We start from the raw sequence: 19,650 nt of genomic DNA, 5'->3' as shown, positions 1-19,650 counted from the left end.
CACCTCTCTTCCTTATCTCTTACTCAAACTTCTCAGCTCCAACTCAGCTCCATCGCCATTGGTCTGACGCTGCGCGCGGGGACGTCAGGCGAGCGCCGCGCCCATTGGCTGCGGGGCGCGCGGCGCAGCTGCTCTGATTATCATATTTCAGCCTCGCCGCCGCCGAGCGCCACTGACCGCTCCGAGAGCCCGCGGGAGAGGATTGGGGCTCCCGGCCGGGCCGCTCGCTCCGGGCTCGGGCGGCTCCCTCGCGGGGCTCGGGCGGCCCGGCTGCGCTGGCCCGGGGCCTCCCGCTCCCGCTCCCGCTCGCCCTCCGCCTCCCGCGCCCCCTCCCCTCCCCTCCGCTCCCGCGCCCGCCCGCCCCTCCCTCCCTCCCCCTCCCGCGCTCCCTCCCGGCCGTGCCGGCGGCGCCCTCGCCTCCCGCCGCGCCGCTCCTCCGCCCTGCGCTCCTGGGCTCCCCGCAGTCCGGCCGTGCTGCGCGCGGGGCGCTTTTCTGCCGCCGGTGGCGAGTGGCTGGTGGGTAGGTCTTGCTGCTGACGAGGTCCTTCCAGGGCTCTAGGAAAGGGGGCGACTTGGACCGACGGGCCGCTCGGCTCGCCGTGGTCCCGCGCCGGAGCTCACAGCGCCGGGCCTGGCGCGGCGGGGCCGCCGGGGAGGGGGAGTTCCCGAGCTGGCTGCGCCGGGCGCGCAGGGAGCTGCGGCCCAAGGGCGAGACGAACCGGGAGCGGCACGAATAAGCCCACGGGAATGGCTCTCTCAAGCTACCCCACTCCTCCGTTAACCGCCGACCTCAGAGCTCAAAAAAAAAAAAAAAAAAAAAAAAAGCCAGGGTGGGAGGGTGAAGAGCGCTTCTTGCGTGAAGCGGAGAATCAGGTTGGGCGCACACAGGTAGAACCAAGTGGACTCCGCGGGCTCCTCTCTCCCTCTAACGGCCCTTGAGGTCTGCTTTTGCAGTTTGGCCCTAGAATGTAGCAGCGCACTACCCCAAAGCCAAAGACTGAAATGATCGTCCAGGAGTGAAAAAGTTTGTAAAGCGATTATATATATATATATAATATATATATATATATAATCTCTGTCCAGTTCCTCTCTCTCTGCTGGCCTCCTCCCCTTTTGTTTGTAAGCAAACGTGTGCAATTCGCCTTTATATATAAAGGACCGTTCTCCATGTCTCTCTAGTCTAGAGATTAAAAAAAATAAATAAATGCGTTAGTCTAAGGGCGCGAGTTAGGGAGGAATCTAATACTGAAGGGCAGTGAAATACCTGTTTCACTTCACCGGGTTTGTTTATCTGATACTTTTCTCTCGGGGGAAACAAGCTGGAGAGAGAAGAACCTTGGCTCCAACTCGCGGGGAACCTTTTCCAATAATTTCTGACACGTACCCGTCACCTTTTACAGTCTCCCCAAAACAAAGTCACAGGGAAGGCCACGAAGAACACCCACATGTCTCCCAAAGCTTCTAAATAGCCATCCCTTATCTAAAGTGACTGCCAGTTTTCTCTTAAAATGTCCACAAACCCAAGCAGTAGAAGGCGTAATTTCGGTGTCTTGCTGCCTGGGGAAAAAAAAAAAAACAACAACAACAAAAAAACCCAGTTGGGTTAGGAAACTCCATTCTTTGTACTTCTCGCCAGATCTAACCCTTGATAAGAGCTGTGAGCTCTCAGCTGGCCTCAATGGCTCGGTTTGCGTGTATATGCTTTTCCAGAGTGCAAAAGAAGCTAAGATGTTTGAGTTTCCTCCTGACCTAGCTGGGCTTTACCAGGAACACGTATCTGTTTCATTTTGTTTTCTCTCGAGGAAGAGTTTAACTGGATCTCATGCCTTCTGTTTTTATTATAAGTTATATCAGTGTGTGTGTGTGTGTGTGTCTAAAATTGAAAGTTGGAATAGACATAGGTTGATAAATGTATCAATTTTTTTTTTGTTTAAAAATCTGTTCGCTTTAAAGTTTCTAGCCTCCCGGTATTACATGCATGGAGCCCTTTGTCAGGCTGCTTTTGCAAAGCTGATCCTGGTAATCAAAACACGAAGCAAGTCTTCCCGGTATAAGGGCATGTTTCCCTTATAGATAATGAAGTTGACTCTAGTTTAAAAAAAAAAAAAAAAGATACCATTATAATGCCAGAAAGTAAATAGAGGATTTTAGCCAATCATATTCCCTTACGCCACCTTTATAACATGGAATTAAACAGAAGCTGCCAGAAGCCTGATGACATATTTGAGATCCACAAAACGCCCTCACTATCCATACTCCTTCAAATCAGTCACATACACAGTGTGATATTTTAACTTCCTAAACTAATAACCTATTCCTAAGAATTACTGCCCTTGATGGTAGCAATTCCAAATAGAAAAGCTGGCATGTGGCTTGGAGGAAAACCTTTACTCATGGACAATTTCATCGTAATGGTGAAGATATTTTTTTTTCCTTCTTTTTCAGCCTTCATTGTTACTGTAACCAAGAATTTTCTTGATAAGTTCCTAAGCTGATAGAGGTAAAGCTCATGCAGAAGATACTCTCTGATAAAGGGAGAAATTAGAAGGAACCCAATAATATATATTTTCCATGATGGATGTGCTCTGAAGTTCTGTGTCTACTGCTAATACATTTTGTATCAGAATCCAAGTTAGGGGAGCAGTCATTTTTTCACTTCACCCGAAAGTTCAGATATGACCACAGATTATTCTCCTCTTTCCGTAGCTGATTGCTACATGTGCATTTAACACATCGAATATATCAGTTAAAAAAAATGTGTAATGTTTTTATAGAACACAACAAAATGTGATTAGCAATATTTTCCCCCAGTACTTGATCACAGGAGCGACCTCTTGTGTTCGAAGGGGAGATTAGACCCTCTCCCTTCTGACAAAAATGGACTTATTTTGACCTTTACCCGTTCTGTTAGGTCAAAAATACATCTTTCAGAACAGTAGTTGTGTGAATCCCCTGCTGTGAGCTCCTCTATTAATGAGAGAAGAAGAATATTAGTAGTTTCTAAGTATAGTTCCTATTACCTCCAGGCCACCTCAATATACTTCACAGTGTCTTTGAATATAAAAGGTATGCTGAGATTTCGTAAGTTCCTCTTGAGTCTGTGGTGTCTGCCCACGTGCACTTGTACGCACCTTCCAAAATACAGTTATTACACCTAAAACTCCTGGTGGGCTCTTAAGCCCAAGTATATGTGTGCTGTTACGTTCTCTGCTTTAACATTTGAACATTCCACATCAGACTTAATGCCAGATACAGAATCCTGAACAAATATGTTCTCAGGCTACTTTTCAAAAATCTAAATAGGTTTTAATTGCAATTGAAAAGTGTTATCACACATTTAGAATGTATCCCCGAACTGGCAGATATAAGGAATTTTTAAGTCCGTTCTTTATGAAAATATGTACAGAAAAGGAAAAAGCTTTTTCCTTCCTCACTAACCAAGATTGGGAAGGAAAGAGAGTTTTGATCAGCTGTCTCTGAAATATGGATTTCTTTGGGAACTTCTTCCCAGGGAGGTGAAACTCTCTTTAGCCTACATCAGAATCGGGTTTGAAAGAGTAGTATAATAATTGGGCTGTCAGTTTCCATGAAAAAAAATATATATACATATATATCATATCTTTTCTGATATCCAAAAAACACGTAATTTGGAGGTCAAAATCAACATTCACCTCAGAAGTTAGGTATGGAATATATGTATATGTACTCTGTTCCTCTTCTCATTTTTACTTTTTCAGTGTAATCTTATTCACGTAGAATAAGGCTATATAAACCAGTGTCTTAAATCATATCCAATCATTTATATTCCACCCAGAATGAGGGTGTGTGTGTGTTTAGAGCCAATTCGCCCCTCTTCCAGTTGTTTTATAGGTGGTGGCTTACTGAGGATGAATCAAGAGAATCTGCACTCAAATTTCAGAGGAAAAGGGAAGAGATCTTATTTTGAGCCATTGGGTTTGAAATGATTGTCTCTCTCTTAATTGTCCATTAAGAAAATACAAAGCAATGATAATAATAAAGGCAGTTGTTAACCACAACAACAAACAACCACCACCCTTCAGTTGTGATTCTCATTTTATTGACCAAGACTCCTGCTGCAAATGTGGTTTCCTTGAGTGTCAATTGCATTATTAACCAGTTGAAACAAATCTGGGGATGAATTAGCAAGAATCTTCTTCTGCAAGCTGAAGTGTGTTTCTGGGTTCAGGTGGCTGTTTCCGTCACCGATGTTCCGGATATTCTTTACTGGCAGAGGCAGCCCGGGAGGCAGCGTTCCTGTGCGGTCTGCTGCTCGGTTACCAGCCGAGATAGAATTCCACGCTCCCGGCGGCGGGGAAGCCACAAACCTCAGATCAGTCTTGAGAATGTGAGGTTCGCTGTTCTTTGCAGGGAGGAGTTCGACCAGTGGAGGACAGAAATTTGTACCCTTCATTTAAAATTGTGCTTCTGGAAATACTACGATCGCACAAAAGTGGCTAGTAATGTCAGGTTAAATCTCCCCCCCCCCTTTTTTTTGAGGGAAGGGGAGAGTGTTTCTTTTTTGTTTTGGGGACTGTTAGTGATTAGGAACAGGTAATTTTTAACTTGCTGGGAGTTCTGTGTGGAGCCCACATTGGAGCCAGTGAATGCAATGTGCTGACTGGGAGGTTCTGGCCCAAGGACGCTCTGAAACCTACATCTGGCAAAGCTTTCCTTAAATGTATCGGATTCTCATGGGAGTAGTTGGGAATCTGGAGAAGAGAGAAACCTTTATCTCTCAAGTCCTGGACGAGTAGCCTGAAAGCTAACATATCTGCACTGAATCTAGCAAAACGGGCCCACCCGAGCTCTCAGGAAACCGGGAGCAAGTTAACTCAGTCGAGTTGATCAAATGACATTCCTTCTGAAAGAAATGACACCCTGTCCCCCACTACAATTTTGTCCAACGGGCAGCTCTGACTTTAGCGCCAAAGGATTGATTTCCACCGCCTGCTGGAGGTTTACTGGGAACGAGTGGAGGAGGGGAGGCGAAGGTACCTTGGAGGAGGTCAAGAGGAGGAGGAGGAGGAGAAGGAGGAGCAGCAGAAAATTACCAGCCAAGCGGGGGAGGGAATTGGAAGCCCGGAAATCCATCAGGACGCCTCAAATAACCTTCCCTTAGCCTCAGAATTCAGCGCTCAAAAACCAGCCTCCTAGCAAGGTGTCCTGGACTGGAGTCCTCGGGTGGGTTGCGGAGGTGATGTCAAGAGTTATAGCTACTTTCTATGAATTAACCTAGTGGCTAAACTGTCAGGGCTGTTTAGAGTAGCTGAGAGATGTGTGGGGCAGGGGCTGTTTTTAAGGGGAGGGGCAATCATTGGTGGCATCTACAAGTAGACTCTGAGGGAGGATGGGAAGGTGGATTTGGGGCTGGAAAAAAAATCCTCAAATCCTAGTAAGTGGTTGATCAGTTCGAGAGATGAGATTTTAGCGAGAATTTTGAAGACTGCCGTCTGCTTCTACTCCTCGGACAGACGTGATGGAGAGGATGGAGCTCTGGGCGTCTTTGCGCTTACAATTACCTGCGCCTCCGGATCCAGTCGGTTAAGAAAATTACTCAATTCTGTGAGACTTCGGGTTCAGAGACGGATTGGCCCTGCTACTCCACCTGCTAAATACCGAGAAAGGGGGCTCTGGAGACGACGACCCGTTCCAGAAAGAATGCCACTTGATCAGCTCAACTGAGTTAGTAACTTGCTCGGGAAAGGGTTAGGAACGCCTTCCCTTCCCCCCCGCGCAGCTGCCCACCCCAGGTAGCCTCTCCGCCAGGGCCCCGGAACTCCGGTGCTGTGGCTCTTTTCGGGCGCAGACCCCTGCGATCAAGTGCCTGGTATTGCCTAGAACCCACACCCTTCCGTGTTCAAGCACATATGGTTCTAGAAATTTAGCTTAGCCCGGGTCCCTGGATGAGAGAAGCCTGAAACAAAGAGACGCACCCCCCCACCCCCTCCGGATCCCCTGGGCCTCCTGGTCCCTCCAGGGTTTCCAATTGGCCAACCCTCTAGTGGGACCTTCACCCCCACTCCCCCGCGTTCTGCGCTCAAGGGCATTCTTCGATTCCATCTTCCCATTGACAAAAGAGGAAAAATAGAACTGGGTCTACCCCCTTGCCTTCACTCCCCCCAGACCTAAGGACAAGAGCAGCTTCATGCAGACCTCTCTGCTCCCCAGGTTGGCGAGCGCAGCCCCTGGAGAGGCCGCTCAGGTCCTTAGTGTGAATTTCCTTGCCACCCGCCTTTGGGACCAGAGCCCGGGCTGGCCTCCGACGCGCGGTGGTGGGCCCAGGTGGGGACGTGAAGGCAAAGGTGAATCCTGTCGCCCGCGGCTCCGCTCATTAAAGGAGGACGGGTCCCCGCGGGCCACCTGGGGGCCGTCTGCTGGGGGACCTCCCAACCTGCTGAAGGCGAGAGTGGAGAGAGAAAGCTCAGCCCCCGCCCGTGGCCTCAGAGATGCAACCCTCTGGGGAAGGTTAAGGCTCCAGGTCGCTCCCTTCTCCGCTCGCGCTTCAATCTCCCGGATTTCCCTCCAAATGAATGCACTCGTGAAAAATGAAAGAATCAAGGTACCATTTTAATTGCTTCAGACCCGGTCACATCACCTCTTCGTGCCAGCTCCTGAGGCTCAACTTTCTCCGAGTGCCTACATTCCAGAAAATTGTAAGGACAGCATTCCCCCTGCGTCGGGAAACGACAGTGTACTTATTAGTCCACAACCCTTAGAGAATAGTTTAATTCTTAATATCGTCCTCAAAACATAGACACCTCAAAGTATTAGTTGCCCCCCCCCTCTTTTTTTTTTCAAGTTTATTCTACTCACTTTGTGTTGCAAACGTTGCATTGGAAAACCAGAGAGAAATCCCGCAGCGTAGATTCACTTCTGTGCTCCACTGTCAGGCGGGGGACTCGCCTGGGCTGATTAGCAGAGAGACGGGCTCCTTTGTTGATTTAAGAGTTCACCAGCCAAGACGTAACAATTACCTTGGTGCCTTTTCTCAGTTGTCTGTTGTTGACTTCTATCTGCAGTGCCTCCACTGTACAAAATTCGATCCAAAAAAAAGAAAATAAAAAAAAATTAGTGAAAATATAATAATAGTAATATAGGTCTATTTTAACTGGCTTTATTTATAGATTGCCTATATCTCACATCTATATGAAAGATATCAAAAGTGTATAGCACATCTTTTATATATAATTTGTTATAATTATATGCTAATGTAACATCATTTTTAAAAGTTAATGCTATAAAGCAAAGTTTGAAATGCTATTTCTTATACACATAACACCCTCTGTCCAAAAAATAATAATAATAATAATAATTAGCAGGCTTAAAATTGATATTCAGAGGTGTTTCTATAGAGAATAAAATCCAAAACTTCGAGAACAGAAATCCCATGAAGTATGATGATGGTACATATCTAGGTCATACAGATTAATACCCTGAGTAAATACTCTCCTGTTTTGCACAATCTCATTTTATCTTAGTTGTGTACTTAAAATTTGTATTTTATCATTTAACTCTTCTGAAATATCTGATCCTGTCATATCAGCAAGGAATAAAATCTGAAAAAGTCATCGATAATGCTTAAGGAATTATTATAAATAACTTTTGTGCTTTGACGATATTGTGCTCCTCTTTATTTAAATGTAAATATTACTATGTTAAACTTAATTTAACTGAATAATATAACAAGATAATATCACCCCATCATAATTTACAAGAAATTAATATAAAGTAAAAGAGCAATTGTAAGCTTCTTTCTATAATGGCTAATTAGGGTTTATTATCAAAATATAGTAATAATAATAAGAATCATATTGTAAGAAATATGTAGCTATCCACTCTCCTATCAGAGTGTTTGATCTAGTTGTAAAAACATTGAACTATTATTATGTGATGTATGGTCTCACTTGAATGTAGCTAAATTGATGTTTTGCCATATTTTAAGAATCTGTTCCCTACTCCCTAGATACATGTAACAGCCTAGAAAGATCACTGCATCTTGAACTGTAATGCTAAATCAGAAATTATATTATTGCCCATAACTAGCATCCTGCTGACTTTCACTTAAATATCAGGACCCAAATTATTTTATATCTCACTTCAGAATGTGGTACAATGTGCTATGCCATTTTATCTTCTTGGCCTCATCTTAGAATTTATTATACACTCTCCTTTTTATGAGCCACACAAACCATTGGTGATAGTGATGAGAAGCACTTTATATAGCTTTGGATTCTTGTCTGGTGTATGAAAAAATAAAAATCATATCTTTTAGGTCTTGATGGTGTATTCCTGCCAATCCCAAGATGTTGATTTAGCTGTCCCGAATGTCACATGATGTGCCTCTCCATAATCCTGTACTCAGGCCATTGCAGAATTGCTGACATGACTTTAGTGTGCTGTGCCAGGTCAAATATATTCTTTTGAATTATGCCAGCAGTGAGGAAGAAACATGAGTATGGATCTCAAAGTGGAAGTAAAGGTGAGTGGATGGAAAATCACTCTTTTTGAATATGGTGGTAGAGGAAGAATTGAGTGTACATGACTTAAACCACCATCAAAAAAGAGGATGAAAATAGGTGTTAGACTAAGAGAAGAAAAGTTTTCCATTTTGAGAAGAGAAAGAGAAAGTTTATGAGGAAAGAGAATGAAGTCAATGTCAAGAGAAACAAAGGAAAGGAACAGGCCTCAGTGACCCAGTTCATCCTGATAGACTGCATTTAAGAGCAAAATCCAGATCCTTATGAGTTGTAGATGGAAGTTGAGAAAGTAGATGAAGACTGGGAAAAAGTAGAGTTTATATAGTTATTTTAATCTGGCATTTAAAACTTTAAAACTCCAATTTAAGGGGTTTTTCTTTTCTTTTTTTTTTTTAATAGACTGGCAAGATTTAAAAGTTGCATTCATCTTTAAATATATACTAGAATGCTTAAAGTAAGCTCACTGTTGGTAAGCTGTTACAGCACAGAACATGCAAACCAAAAGTGCTGGAACTATCATAAAATGGACTCCTACATTAAAATTATATATATGTAATTATATATCTATATCTATCTATCTATAAATGTATATAGATAGATAGAGAGAGGGTGGGGGGCTCATTTAACAACAGAATTCAGGACTCCGGAGAAAAGACTAGATCTGAGAAGGAGTTTTTAAAAGTGGCTTTAAAATATTCTACAGTTTTTGTTAGCCATTGCTTTTTCTACAGATTGGATTATACCGGAAGGTGTAATTCATATATTTAGAACTGTTCACTTAAACCACAATACAAACAGAAAGATGTGAAAATGCTGCCTTATGCTCAAATTCATGCCAGGCTATTTGAAGGGCTGCCAGCAACATTGCTGTTATGTTAGCATTTCTGACCTGGCTTCACGTTCTCCTAGACTGTTTCTTCGGATGTGAGAAGAATGTAAGCCAAAACCACCAGGGAGCATTCTTCGCACCCAAGCACTTGAGACAGTTTGGGTGTCCAAAATGTTGAAAAGGTCAGATACAGTTGTTCTCATAGAATCTATTCTGGAGGTCATGGGGTCAGAATGTCTGCACATGTGCACAAACCAAGAGGCCCATAAAAGCCTGATAGGAGGCAGCAGTACCCCATAAAAGGTCACACCCAGCCAGAATCCAACAACATTTGAAAGGCGTCTGCTATAGAGAAGAAATATGAGACTGACAGCATTGGTAGCAGCAGCAGCACAGAGATGGATGGGGATTAATCATGGTAAAATACTGAGCAAAAGAGACAGCAAATTCTGCCAAGCATGAATACTTCTCTACTCACATGTTTCACAAAGTACACTCTTCAAAGTACAAGCCGATTGGCCAAGGTCAGGTTGATCTTTGCTAGGCTAAAAGAAGCAGCTGCTGAGTGTATATCTTGGCCAATGGGGAACACATAAGGATTTTTAATGTTAAAAAAAGGAAAATTATTGTGGTTCAACAATAGAAAAACTCCTGATAACACAACAGGAATCAAAATTGCATTCCCATGGGAAAAAAAAAATGCATTCCCTCTCTGTGCTCATGCCATAAACTTTGGGATAGTACCCATTTATAAAGATTATTGGTTGTCATTAGCCTATGGGTCTCCAGGACTTCTTTTAAATGTATGCCCCTTGTGTTTGTTAGATTTAGCATAGCATCTTGCTTTATTTCATAATCTCTCCTCGTTGAAGCACCTTTAAGCAAAACATGTTACATGACAGCTTTTGGAAGACTGAACGGGTTAGCCCTAAGCAGTGCAGTTTACAGGGCTCTCAGGAAGGGTACCACAGCTAAAATAGCATCCCTCAGTTCTATCAAGGTACACCAACTAACTGGTAAAGATTTACTTCCTTGATACTCATAAAGGCTCTTTAATCTTCAGATATTTTGGTTTAGTTTTGTTCTTTTTAACTTAAATACTGAAGCTTTTGGTAGGTGATTTTTCCCTGTTTCTTTATCCTTTTGTATGATTATGAAAGTTTTGTATAATAAGCATGCTGTGTTGACAGTAAGAAAGAAAAAAAGATGTTAAAAAGGAAACAACAAAGATAGACTTAAAAACAAGTGATATACAATGAAATACCACTTAACACTGAAAAGAAATGAACCATTGACACATGCTATCACCTGGATGAAACTCAAAATAAACTGAATGGAAGAAGGAAGTCTGACAAATGGACACATTGTATGATTCTATTTGTATAAAATTCCAGGAAATACACAGATTAATGCAGAGTGACAGATCCACTGGGGCTTGGGGATGCGGGTTGGTGACGGAGAGGCAGCAGGGAGGGATTGCAAAGGGGCTTCAGGAAACTTGGAAGTGATATATCTTTTGGAAGTTCATTTTCTTGACTGGATTGTTTCACGTATATATACCATATATATATATATCAAATATATATACCAAATCATTCACTTTAAATATGTACAGTTTATCATATGTCAATTATACTTCAATAAAACTATTGAAATAGATTCCAAGAAAGGAGGAAACTGAGTACTGTGTTGCCGTCGTCTTCTTCTTCTTCTTCTTCTTTCTTCTAGATTTTATTTATTTATGAAAGAGAGAGAGGAAAAGGAGGGGGAAGAGCAGAGGGACAGGGATAAGCAGACTCCAGGGTGAGTACAGAGTCTGACAGGGTTGGAGGAGTTAGGAAGAGGATCATGAACTGAGCTTAAGTCAGCTGAGCTGATGTTTGACTGACTGGGACACCCAGGCACCCCACCTTTACCCTTTATTATTATTGTTTTTATGATTATTATCATTGTTACACACTTTTTACAGTGAGGTGATAGAGCAAAGGGCAAATAAAAGCACAGCATTTTATGTCATAAAATAAGGCATTTGAAAGGAGAGAAGAAGAAACTTACCTTAACCATTGGCCTGACCAGTGTTTTGTCAGTTGTTGCTCAAGAACACTAATCTGGGGACGCCTGGGTGGCTGTCCGTTAAGCATCTGCCTTCGGCTCAGGTCATGATCCTGGGTTCCTGGGATCAAGCCCCATATCAGGCTCTCTGCTCAGTGGGAAGCCTGCTTCTCCCCCTACCAGCTTGGGTGTTCTTTTTCTCTGTCTCTCTCTCTGTCAAATAAGTGAATAAAATCTTCACCAACCTGAATTTTCTTTGATCTAATCCCATAATTTTAAGCACTTTTCTGTCCTCTTGTAGTAACAGTGTTAGGGATCCCAACATACACTCTAAAGACAGCATCTCAAATATCCTGCTTTCCCAGAGTCAAATTAATTCTCTAATTTCTAGCACTTTGAGGATAATTTTTCTTTAAAGATTTTATTTATTTGTTCATGACAGACAGAGAGAGAGAGAGAGGCAGAGACACAGGCAGAGGGAGAAGCAGGCTCCATGCAGGGAGCCCGACGTGGGACTTATTTGTTCATGACAGACAGAGAGAGAGAGAGAGGCAGAGACACAGGCAGAGGGAGAAGCAGGCTCCATGCAGGGAGCCCGACGTGGGACTCCATCCCGGGTCACCAGGATCACACCCCGGGCTCAAGGCGGCACTAAACCTCTGGGCCACTGGGAATGCCCGAGGGTAATTTTTTATGATGTCATTTTATACTTGTTTAGGTATAGGTCTTTCTACCATCTTCAAAAACTCTTAGAGAGTCCACTTCTACACCATTATTATAAACCATTGGCTTTCTCAAGATCTTTAATGAACTATTAATTGATCTCCCAACCAGATTGTTGTAGTCCTGCTGCCTTTTGTTGAACTTCCTCAGATGTCTGTGGCTGGTTGGTTCACGGGAACAAAATTCCTGAACACTCCGCTCTGTCACTCAGTGGATGCTAGAGTCAGCCTGATTTATGTCTGAGTTCTTCATACACTTTGGGCACAACCTCCAATACCTGGCTGCAGCTTAAGGCTTCCCAGATAGGTTAGCCACTTTCCTCTTTCTGTCCACTGTGGATGGGTCTCCAGCATGTCCTAGCTCATTCCTTCTTCCTTCACAGCAGCTGTGAGCTGACCGTTGTATCTGATCTTCAAGCAGTCGTGATGGTTCTGCCTTTAATCATTCAGCAACACACAGGTTTTGCTGTGAGGCAGGCAGGGAGAAGGGTAAAGGGAAGTGATTTAAATGTGTTAGTCCTTAAATATAAGATTTCTTTCTCTTTATGTTTTGGATTTGGGGTTTAAACATCACCTGAACCAAGGAAAGGATCAGGCAGTGGCTCATTTTTGGATCTTTCCACAGGATGGGACATGAACCCAGTAGGTGAACACATGACTGTTGAAGACAGGGAAGGGTGTAAGGCATTTGGAGGCAGAAGAGATGTAGCAAGATCAAGAACATTAGTGTTAATTAGAAACCTTCCTTTGTACCCTGGTCAGAAGCTTGCTTTTTCATATGCTTCTGTGCTTCTTTCTAGAGGCATTCTGCTTAGAAAATTGTCTCCTACTAGCAAACTTTCAAAGCAGAAAAAAAAAAAAAAAAAGACTGAAAGACTGATGTCAGGAAATGTGCTTTTTCCTTTGTTTTTCTCTTTGTGGAAAAGACCCTTATTTGCTCACCAAATGTCCATGCCCCTTCTATCCATCTTCTTTCTTACTAATAGAATTCTGTTTTTGTTTGCTTGCTTATTAGATATTTTCAGCTGAAACACTTGATTTCCTAGCCTCTCTTGTAGATAGGAGTGGCCAATAAGGCAGAAATGGAAGTTTATGTGTAGGTCTTCTGGGAAAACTACTTAAAGAGGTCACAGACAACTAGCATGTACCTCCCTTGCTCCTACTGATTTCTCTCCTTGATTAGAACCTGTGGCCAGAGCTCCAGCAGCCATCTTCTATTTGAGAGATAACCTTGAGGAAGAAGCTATGCAAAACAAGTAGTTGGAAGGGTTGTGTGGATCTCTGATTATTTTCTAAGGCCATCATATAATTTATGAAGGGCTGTAATATCTATTGCCGCATAGCAAATTACCACAAGTTTATCAGCTTAAAACAACACTCATTTATTATCTCATAGTTCCCTTGGGTCATGAGTCTGGGCATAAGTCCTTTGCTCTAGGTCTCACAAGGTTTCGATCAAGGTGCAGCCAGCATTTTCATCAAGAGTCTTGACTGGGGAAAGAATCTGCTTCTGGGATCACTCAGGATATTGGCATAATTTATTTCCTTGCAGTTGTAGAACTGAGGTCCCCATTTTCATGCTAGCTGTCCTCCAGGGAGTACTCTCAGCATATAGTCCAGGACAACTCTATGTGGCCATCTCTCTAGTTCACAATATGGCTGTTAGCTTCTTCAAAGCCAGCAGAAGAATCTCTCTCTTTAGAAAAGTCCCCTTCCTTTTTTTAAAGGCTTTTGCTTGATGAAGTCAGGTGACCCAGAATAATCTCCCTTTTGGTGAACTCAAAAAACAGCCAATTTAGGACCTTAATTACATCGGTAAAGTTCTTTCACCTTTGCCACATATGGTATCCTAATCAGGTGAGTGACATCCCATCATATTCACAGGTCTTGTCCACACTCAAAAGGCATGGGTAGGGCAGCCCTGGTGGCCAGCGGTTTAGCGCCGCCTGCAGCCTGGGGTGTGATCCTGGGGACCCTGGATCGAGTCCCACATCGGGCTTCCTGCACAGAGCCTGCTTCTCCCTCTGCCTGTGTCTCTGCCCCCTCTCCCTCTGTCTCTATGAATAAATAAAAATATTTACAAAAAAAAAAAAAAAAGGCGTGCATAGCAGAAGGGGAGAAGCTTGGAGGATATCTTAGAGTTCTGCTTACCACAACACTCTACCCATGGGCTTTACATCCAGAGGATGAACTTTTCATTTCTTTGGCCAAATAGACAGGGACATCTGTATTACTCGCAATCAAACACAATTCCTAACTGTTAAAATATCTGGAAAGTAATTATAATGGAAAATATATAAAATAAGTTAAAAAAAGTAATTTCAAAATTAATACAAAAACATGTTAGTTAAATGCATAAATTTAAACAAGAGTCAAAAATAAAAGCCCTCATATATATAATAAAACATGTAATCATATATTTATACATATATGCATCTGTATTTTAAAAAATTGAATCACACCTCACATGGTATTGTCATAAAATGTTCAAGTTTGTTAATGCCTTCCATCCAAAAGACTACCAGGAATTCACGTTTAGTCAGTCAAACATGCTGGGTTTATTGTTCGTTGCAAAGAACACTTCACACCATGGAGAACTGTGTAGTGTGTTGGTAAAATGGTGTTTGAAGGGATTTAGAGGATTCATGCCGTGGTTTGGTGACTTTGGAGAAGAAGTCAAGGAAATGGAGATTTGCTTACTCTGGAATGGGTGCTATCAGGAAATGGGGAAAATTCTATGATTGAGTATCCTAATAAATCTTTTCTAGAAGAAGGAAAGACTAGAAGGAAAATAAAGCTGTGAGGAAGCAGCAGTCAAATTAGCCAGGAGATATTTGATATTTCTGTGGTTTGTGCAGTGCCCTGTGCTTAGAAAAAATTATGAAGTGGTCTTTTTCTTTATAGTGACAGAGAAATACAGCCTCATGTTGATATTCTGTGAGAGTGTTTTGGTCGAACAGGAGAAAACTGAGTCTTAGCTGGAAGGGCCAGGTCAGCTCCTAACAATTAGCAGTAGCGAGTGAGGCCCAGCTGTAAGCATCAGGCCAAGTTCCTGGATGTCAGTGGCTGCTTTTCTCTTTCTCCCAGAGAATCTCTCTACTGAGAGAAAAAGAGAGACACAAATGAGGTAACACATTGCATTGAACTAGGGATAGAGAGGAACATTCCTCAGCATCTTAAAAGCCATGTATGAAAAGCCCACAGCAAATATCATTCTCAATGGGGAAACACTAGGAGTCTTTCCCCTAAGATCAGGAACAAGACAGGGATGTCCACTCTCACCACTGCTATTCAACATAGTACTAGAAGTCCTAGGCTCAGCAATCAGGCAACAAAAAGAAATAAAGTGTATTCAAATTGGCAGAGAAGAAGTCAAACTCTCCCTCTTCACAGATGGCATAGTACTGTACATAGAAAACCCAAAAGACTCCACCCCAAGATTGCTAGAACTCATACAGCAATTTGGCAGTGTGGCAGGATACAAAATCAACACCCAGAAGTCAGTGGCATTTCCATACACTAACAATGAGACTGAAGAAAGAGAAATTAAGGAGTCAACCCATTTACAATTGCACCCAAAAGCATAAGATACCTAGGAATTAACCTAACCAAAGAGGCAAAGGACCTATACCCTAAAAACTAGAGAACACTTCTGAAAGAAATTGAAGAAGACACAGAGATGGAAAAATATTCCATGCTCATGGATTGGAAGAATTAATATTGTGAAAATGTCAATGTTACCCAGGACAATTTGCACATTTAATGCAATCCCTATCAAAATACCATGGACTTTCTTCAGAGAGTTGGAACAAATTATCTCAAGATTTGTGTGGAATCAGAAAAGACCCCAAATAGCCAGGGGAATATTAAAAAAAAAAAACAAACGTAGCTAGGGGCATCACAATGCCAGATTTCAGGTCATACTACAAAGCTGTGGTCATCAAGACAGTGTGGTACTGGCACAAAAACAGACACATAGATCAATGGAACAGAATAGAGAATCCAGAAGTGGACCCTCAACTTTATGGTCAACTAATATTTGACAAAGTGGGAAAGACTATCCACTGGAAAAAAGACAGCCTCTTCAATAAATGGTGCTGGGAAAATTGGACAGCCACACGCAGAAGAATGAAACTAGACCATTCTCTTACACCATACACAAAGAGAAACTCAAAATGGATGAAAGATCTAAATGTGAGACAAGATTCCATCAAAATCCTAGAAGAGAACACAGGCAACACCCTTTTTGAACTTGGCCACAGCAACTTCTTGCAAGATACATCCATGAAGGCAAGAGAAACAAAAGCAAATATGAACTATTGGGACTTCATCAAGATAAGAAGCTTTTGCACAGCAAAGGATACAGTCAACAAAACTAAAAGACAACCTACAGAATGGGAGAAGATATTTGCAAATGACCTATCAGATAAAGGGCTAGTTTCCAAGATCTATAAAGAGCTTATTAAACTCAACACCCAAGAAGCAAACAGTCCAATCATGAAATGGGAAAAAAGACATGAACAGAAATTTCACAGAGGAAGACATAGACATGGCCAACAAGCACATGAGAAAATGCTCTGCATCACTTGCCATCAGGGAAATACAAACCAAAACCACAATGAGATACTACCTCACACCAGTGAGAATGGGGAAAATTAACAAGGCAGGAAACAACAAATGTTGGAGAGAATGTGGAGAAAGGGGAACCCTCTTGCACTGTTGGTGGGATTGTGAACCGGTACAGCCACTCTGGAAAACTGTGTGGAGGTTCCTCAAAGAGTTAAAAATAGACCTGCCCTACAACCCAGCAATTGCACTGCTGGGGATTTACCCCAAAGATACGGATGCAGTGAAATGCCAGGACACCTGCACCCCGATATTTCTAGCAGCAATATCCACAATAGCCAAATATGGAAGGAGCCTCGGTGTCATCGAAAGGTGAATGGATAAAGATGTGGTTTATGTATACAATGGAATATTGTTCAGCCATTAGAAACGACAAATACCCACCATTTGCTTCGACATGGATGCAACTGGAGGGTATTATGCTGAGTGAAATAAGTCAGTCGGAGAAGGACAAACATTATATGGTCTCATTAATTTGGGGAATATAAAAATAGTGAAAGGGAATAAAGGGGAAAGGAGAGAAAATGAGTGGGAAATATCAGACAGGGAGACAAAACATGAAAGACTCCTAACTCTGGGAAACGAACAAGGGGTGGTGGAAAGGGAGGTGGGCAGGGGGGTTGGGGTGAGTGGGTGACAGGCACTGAGGGGGGCACTTGATGGGATGAGCACTGGGTGTTATGCTATATGTTGGCAAATTGAACTCCAATAAAAAGAAATTTTAAAAAAAGAACTAGGGATAGAGCAACTATAATAAGTCTATTACATAAATATATATGTAGAAATATAATGTTGTTAATAGTTCTAGACTTTATTTCAAGGCATTTCCATGTTGTTTGAAATGTCCTATTTTGGTGGGATGCCCACACACACACACACACACACATATACATACATACATACATATATGAAATACAAATGTATACTTACAGATATATATTCTTAAGAGAAAGCATTACTCTAAAGATAACTATAGACACATTTATAATACATAATATATAACATCTACTATATCTACTTTGTTGAGAAAAAGCATTATTAACCATCTGCACCCTGAATCAGTATATTAGTGAGAACTTGTAGGATTTATCTCGATTGGTCTTTGTTTCAAAATTGTATAAAATAAACAACTAACTGCTGCTGCTAATATCAACATTTTCTAAAAATATGTTGAGTATGTTGTGTCCTTCTAAATATTTATCTTTTTTAATAACCTCAATAAGCTATATTTTGGGAAGCTTTATGGGTGGGCAAATAAATACTTCCAACCGAGACAAAATGAAGAACAGTTCAGTTTAGCATTTAGAGATTCCTCTAGCATTTACAGAGATTCCCTTCTTATCTACTCATCGAAATGTCCTTTGTCCAAAATAGGTCTAGTCTATAATGATTTTCTCCTTAAAGTTGGAGGAAGTGAGTTTCTACCCACTGGTTGAACAACCACTCTGTTTTCCCATCTTTTTGTTTGTTTGTTTGTTTGTTTATTTTCCAAGCCAAACTGTACCCAGCTTTATTAAAGATACTTTTCATAAACAATCATGGTATTTCAGGAAGGGATATGGGCAGACGATCGTTAACAGTATACAACTACCTTCAAAGCCCCTTTTTCAATGGACTACCAAAATCGGAAAGCCACTATAAAACCCAATGAATTCTTCATGTGATGCTCTGAACAGGGAAAGTTTAGAGTGAGGGTTGACAGTTCACATTTAGCATGTTGTTTAACAACTTTTCACAAGCCGACCCTGGCTTTCAGGAAATGAAATGAAAATGGTAGAATTATCAATCTGAAGATCTACAAGCTAAAAAAAAGGAACTCTTGAGGGACGCCATCTCAGTGGTGACAATGTAAAGTCCAGATTGCATGACATACTGGGAACCATTTCTTGGGGTCAGGTTCCAACAGGTCTCTGGGTTTAAGAGAGTCAAGTCTATGTTGAAGGCAGAGAGGGAGAAGAGGACATAAAAAAATGAATTTTAGTCTTTCCACACCACCAAGGTGGCTCATGTATGCCAACATCAAAGAATCCCTCCTCCTGGGAGTCCAGAGGAAGTTTCTCAAAACTAGAAGGGAAAGGTGTTTTTCCCCTAGTTATCAATCTAGCTTCGGAGATATTCTATTAGTGACATATGCCCTTCCCCCAAAACAACAATGAAATGTTCTGTGTGCTAACAACATAGCTTAAAAAAAAAAGTAAAACAAAATTTTGATAAAACTTGATAAAAAATAGTATTTCAAACTGTACAGTCACCAGAAGTAGACAGTTATCAAAAAATGCACACACTTCACTTGGCATCTCCAACACCTTCAGCTTTCTGCTCCTGGTCTGTTTTGGCATCTCCGTTTCCTGCAGGGTTATTTCCATCCTTGCCAGCATCAGCTTTCACCTTTTGCCCTTTGGGTACCTTCTCTCCCTTCCTTTCAGGGGCCTTTTTAGGCTTGGGCTCTGGCTTTGGAGGAGCAGGTTTAGCAGATAACCTTGCGGATCTTCTCTGTGGCTCATCCTTCACCTTGGCTTGATCTCCTTTAGCATCCCCTTCAGCCTTTCTCTTGGGCATGGTGGTGACGGTGGCAGGACGCAAGCGCTGGACACGGGGACTCAGTGGCACGTGGGCTTTGGCTGGTCCAGGGGTCGTTCTAGCCTCTTCTTCACACTGCACCCCATCTTTTTATTAAAGAAAGTGGCCCTTTCCAAATTCACTCTGAAGTTCCAGCTGGAATATTGTGCATTCCTCACCTTTTCAGTCTTTCAAGTATTGCAAACCTTCTCTACAAAGTGCACAGTTACCTGAACTGAAATGTGGATTGCTTGTAAAAATAAGTAAGGAAAACTTGTAATTTCCTAGAAAAAAGTCAGAAAATGAGAGTTATCTTTGAGTGTTTGGATTGAATTTCAGTATTCAAAGGATGAAATCTTTCAGA

General features: G+C 42.1%; 1 protein-coding gene and 1 long non-coding RNA gene across 2 annotated transcripts; both read right to left on the bottom strand.

The window, feature by feature from the left end:
• Positions 1-5,408: 5,408 nt before the first annotated feature.
• On the bottom strand, positions 5,409-7,022 carry LOC121486191. Its single transcript, XR_005986566.1, has 3 exons — positions 6,835-7,022; positions 6,585-6,692; positions 5,409-5,629 (listed from the first exon to the last, which is right to left on the bottom strand). It is a non-coding gene; the product is annotated as an uncharacterized LOC121486191 (long non-coding RNA).
• An 11,991-nt stretch (positions 7,023-19,013) lies between these two features.
• Positions 19,014-19,286, bottom strand: LOC121488335 (non-histone chromosomal protein HMG-17-like). Its single transcript, XM_041750836.1, has one exon. The coding sequence runs from the start codon at positions 19,284-19,286 to the stop codon at positions 19,014-19,016; it is 273 nt and encodes a 90-aa protein (XP_041606770.1).
• Positions 19,287-19,650: the final 364 nt, after the last annotated feature.

This window comes from Vulpes lagopus, chromosome 3, assembly GCF_018345385.1.
Source record: "Vulpes lagopus strain Blue_001 chromosome 3, ASM1834538v1, whole genome shotgun sequence".
Classification (NCBI taxonomy): Eukaryota; Metazoa; Chordata; class Mammalia; order Carnivora; family Canidae; genus Vulpes; species Vulpes lagopus.
Note: the sequence above shows the minus strand (reverse complement) of the source record. Positions and strands in the feature narration are given on the sequence as shown.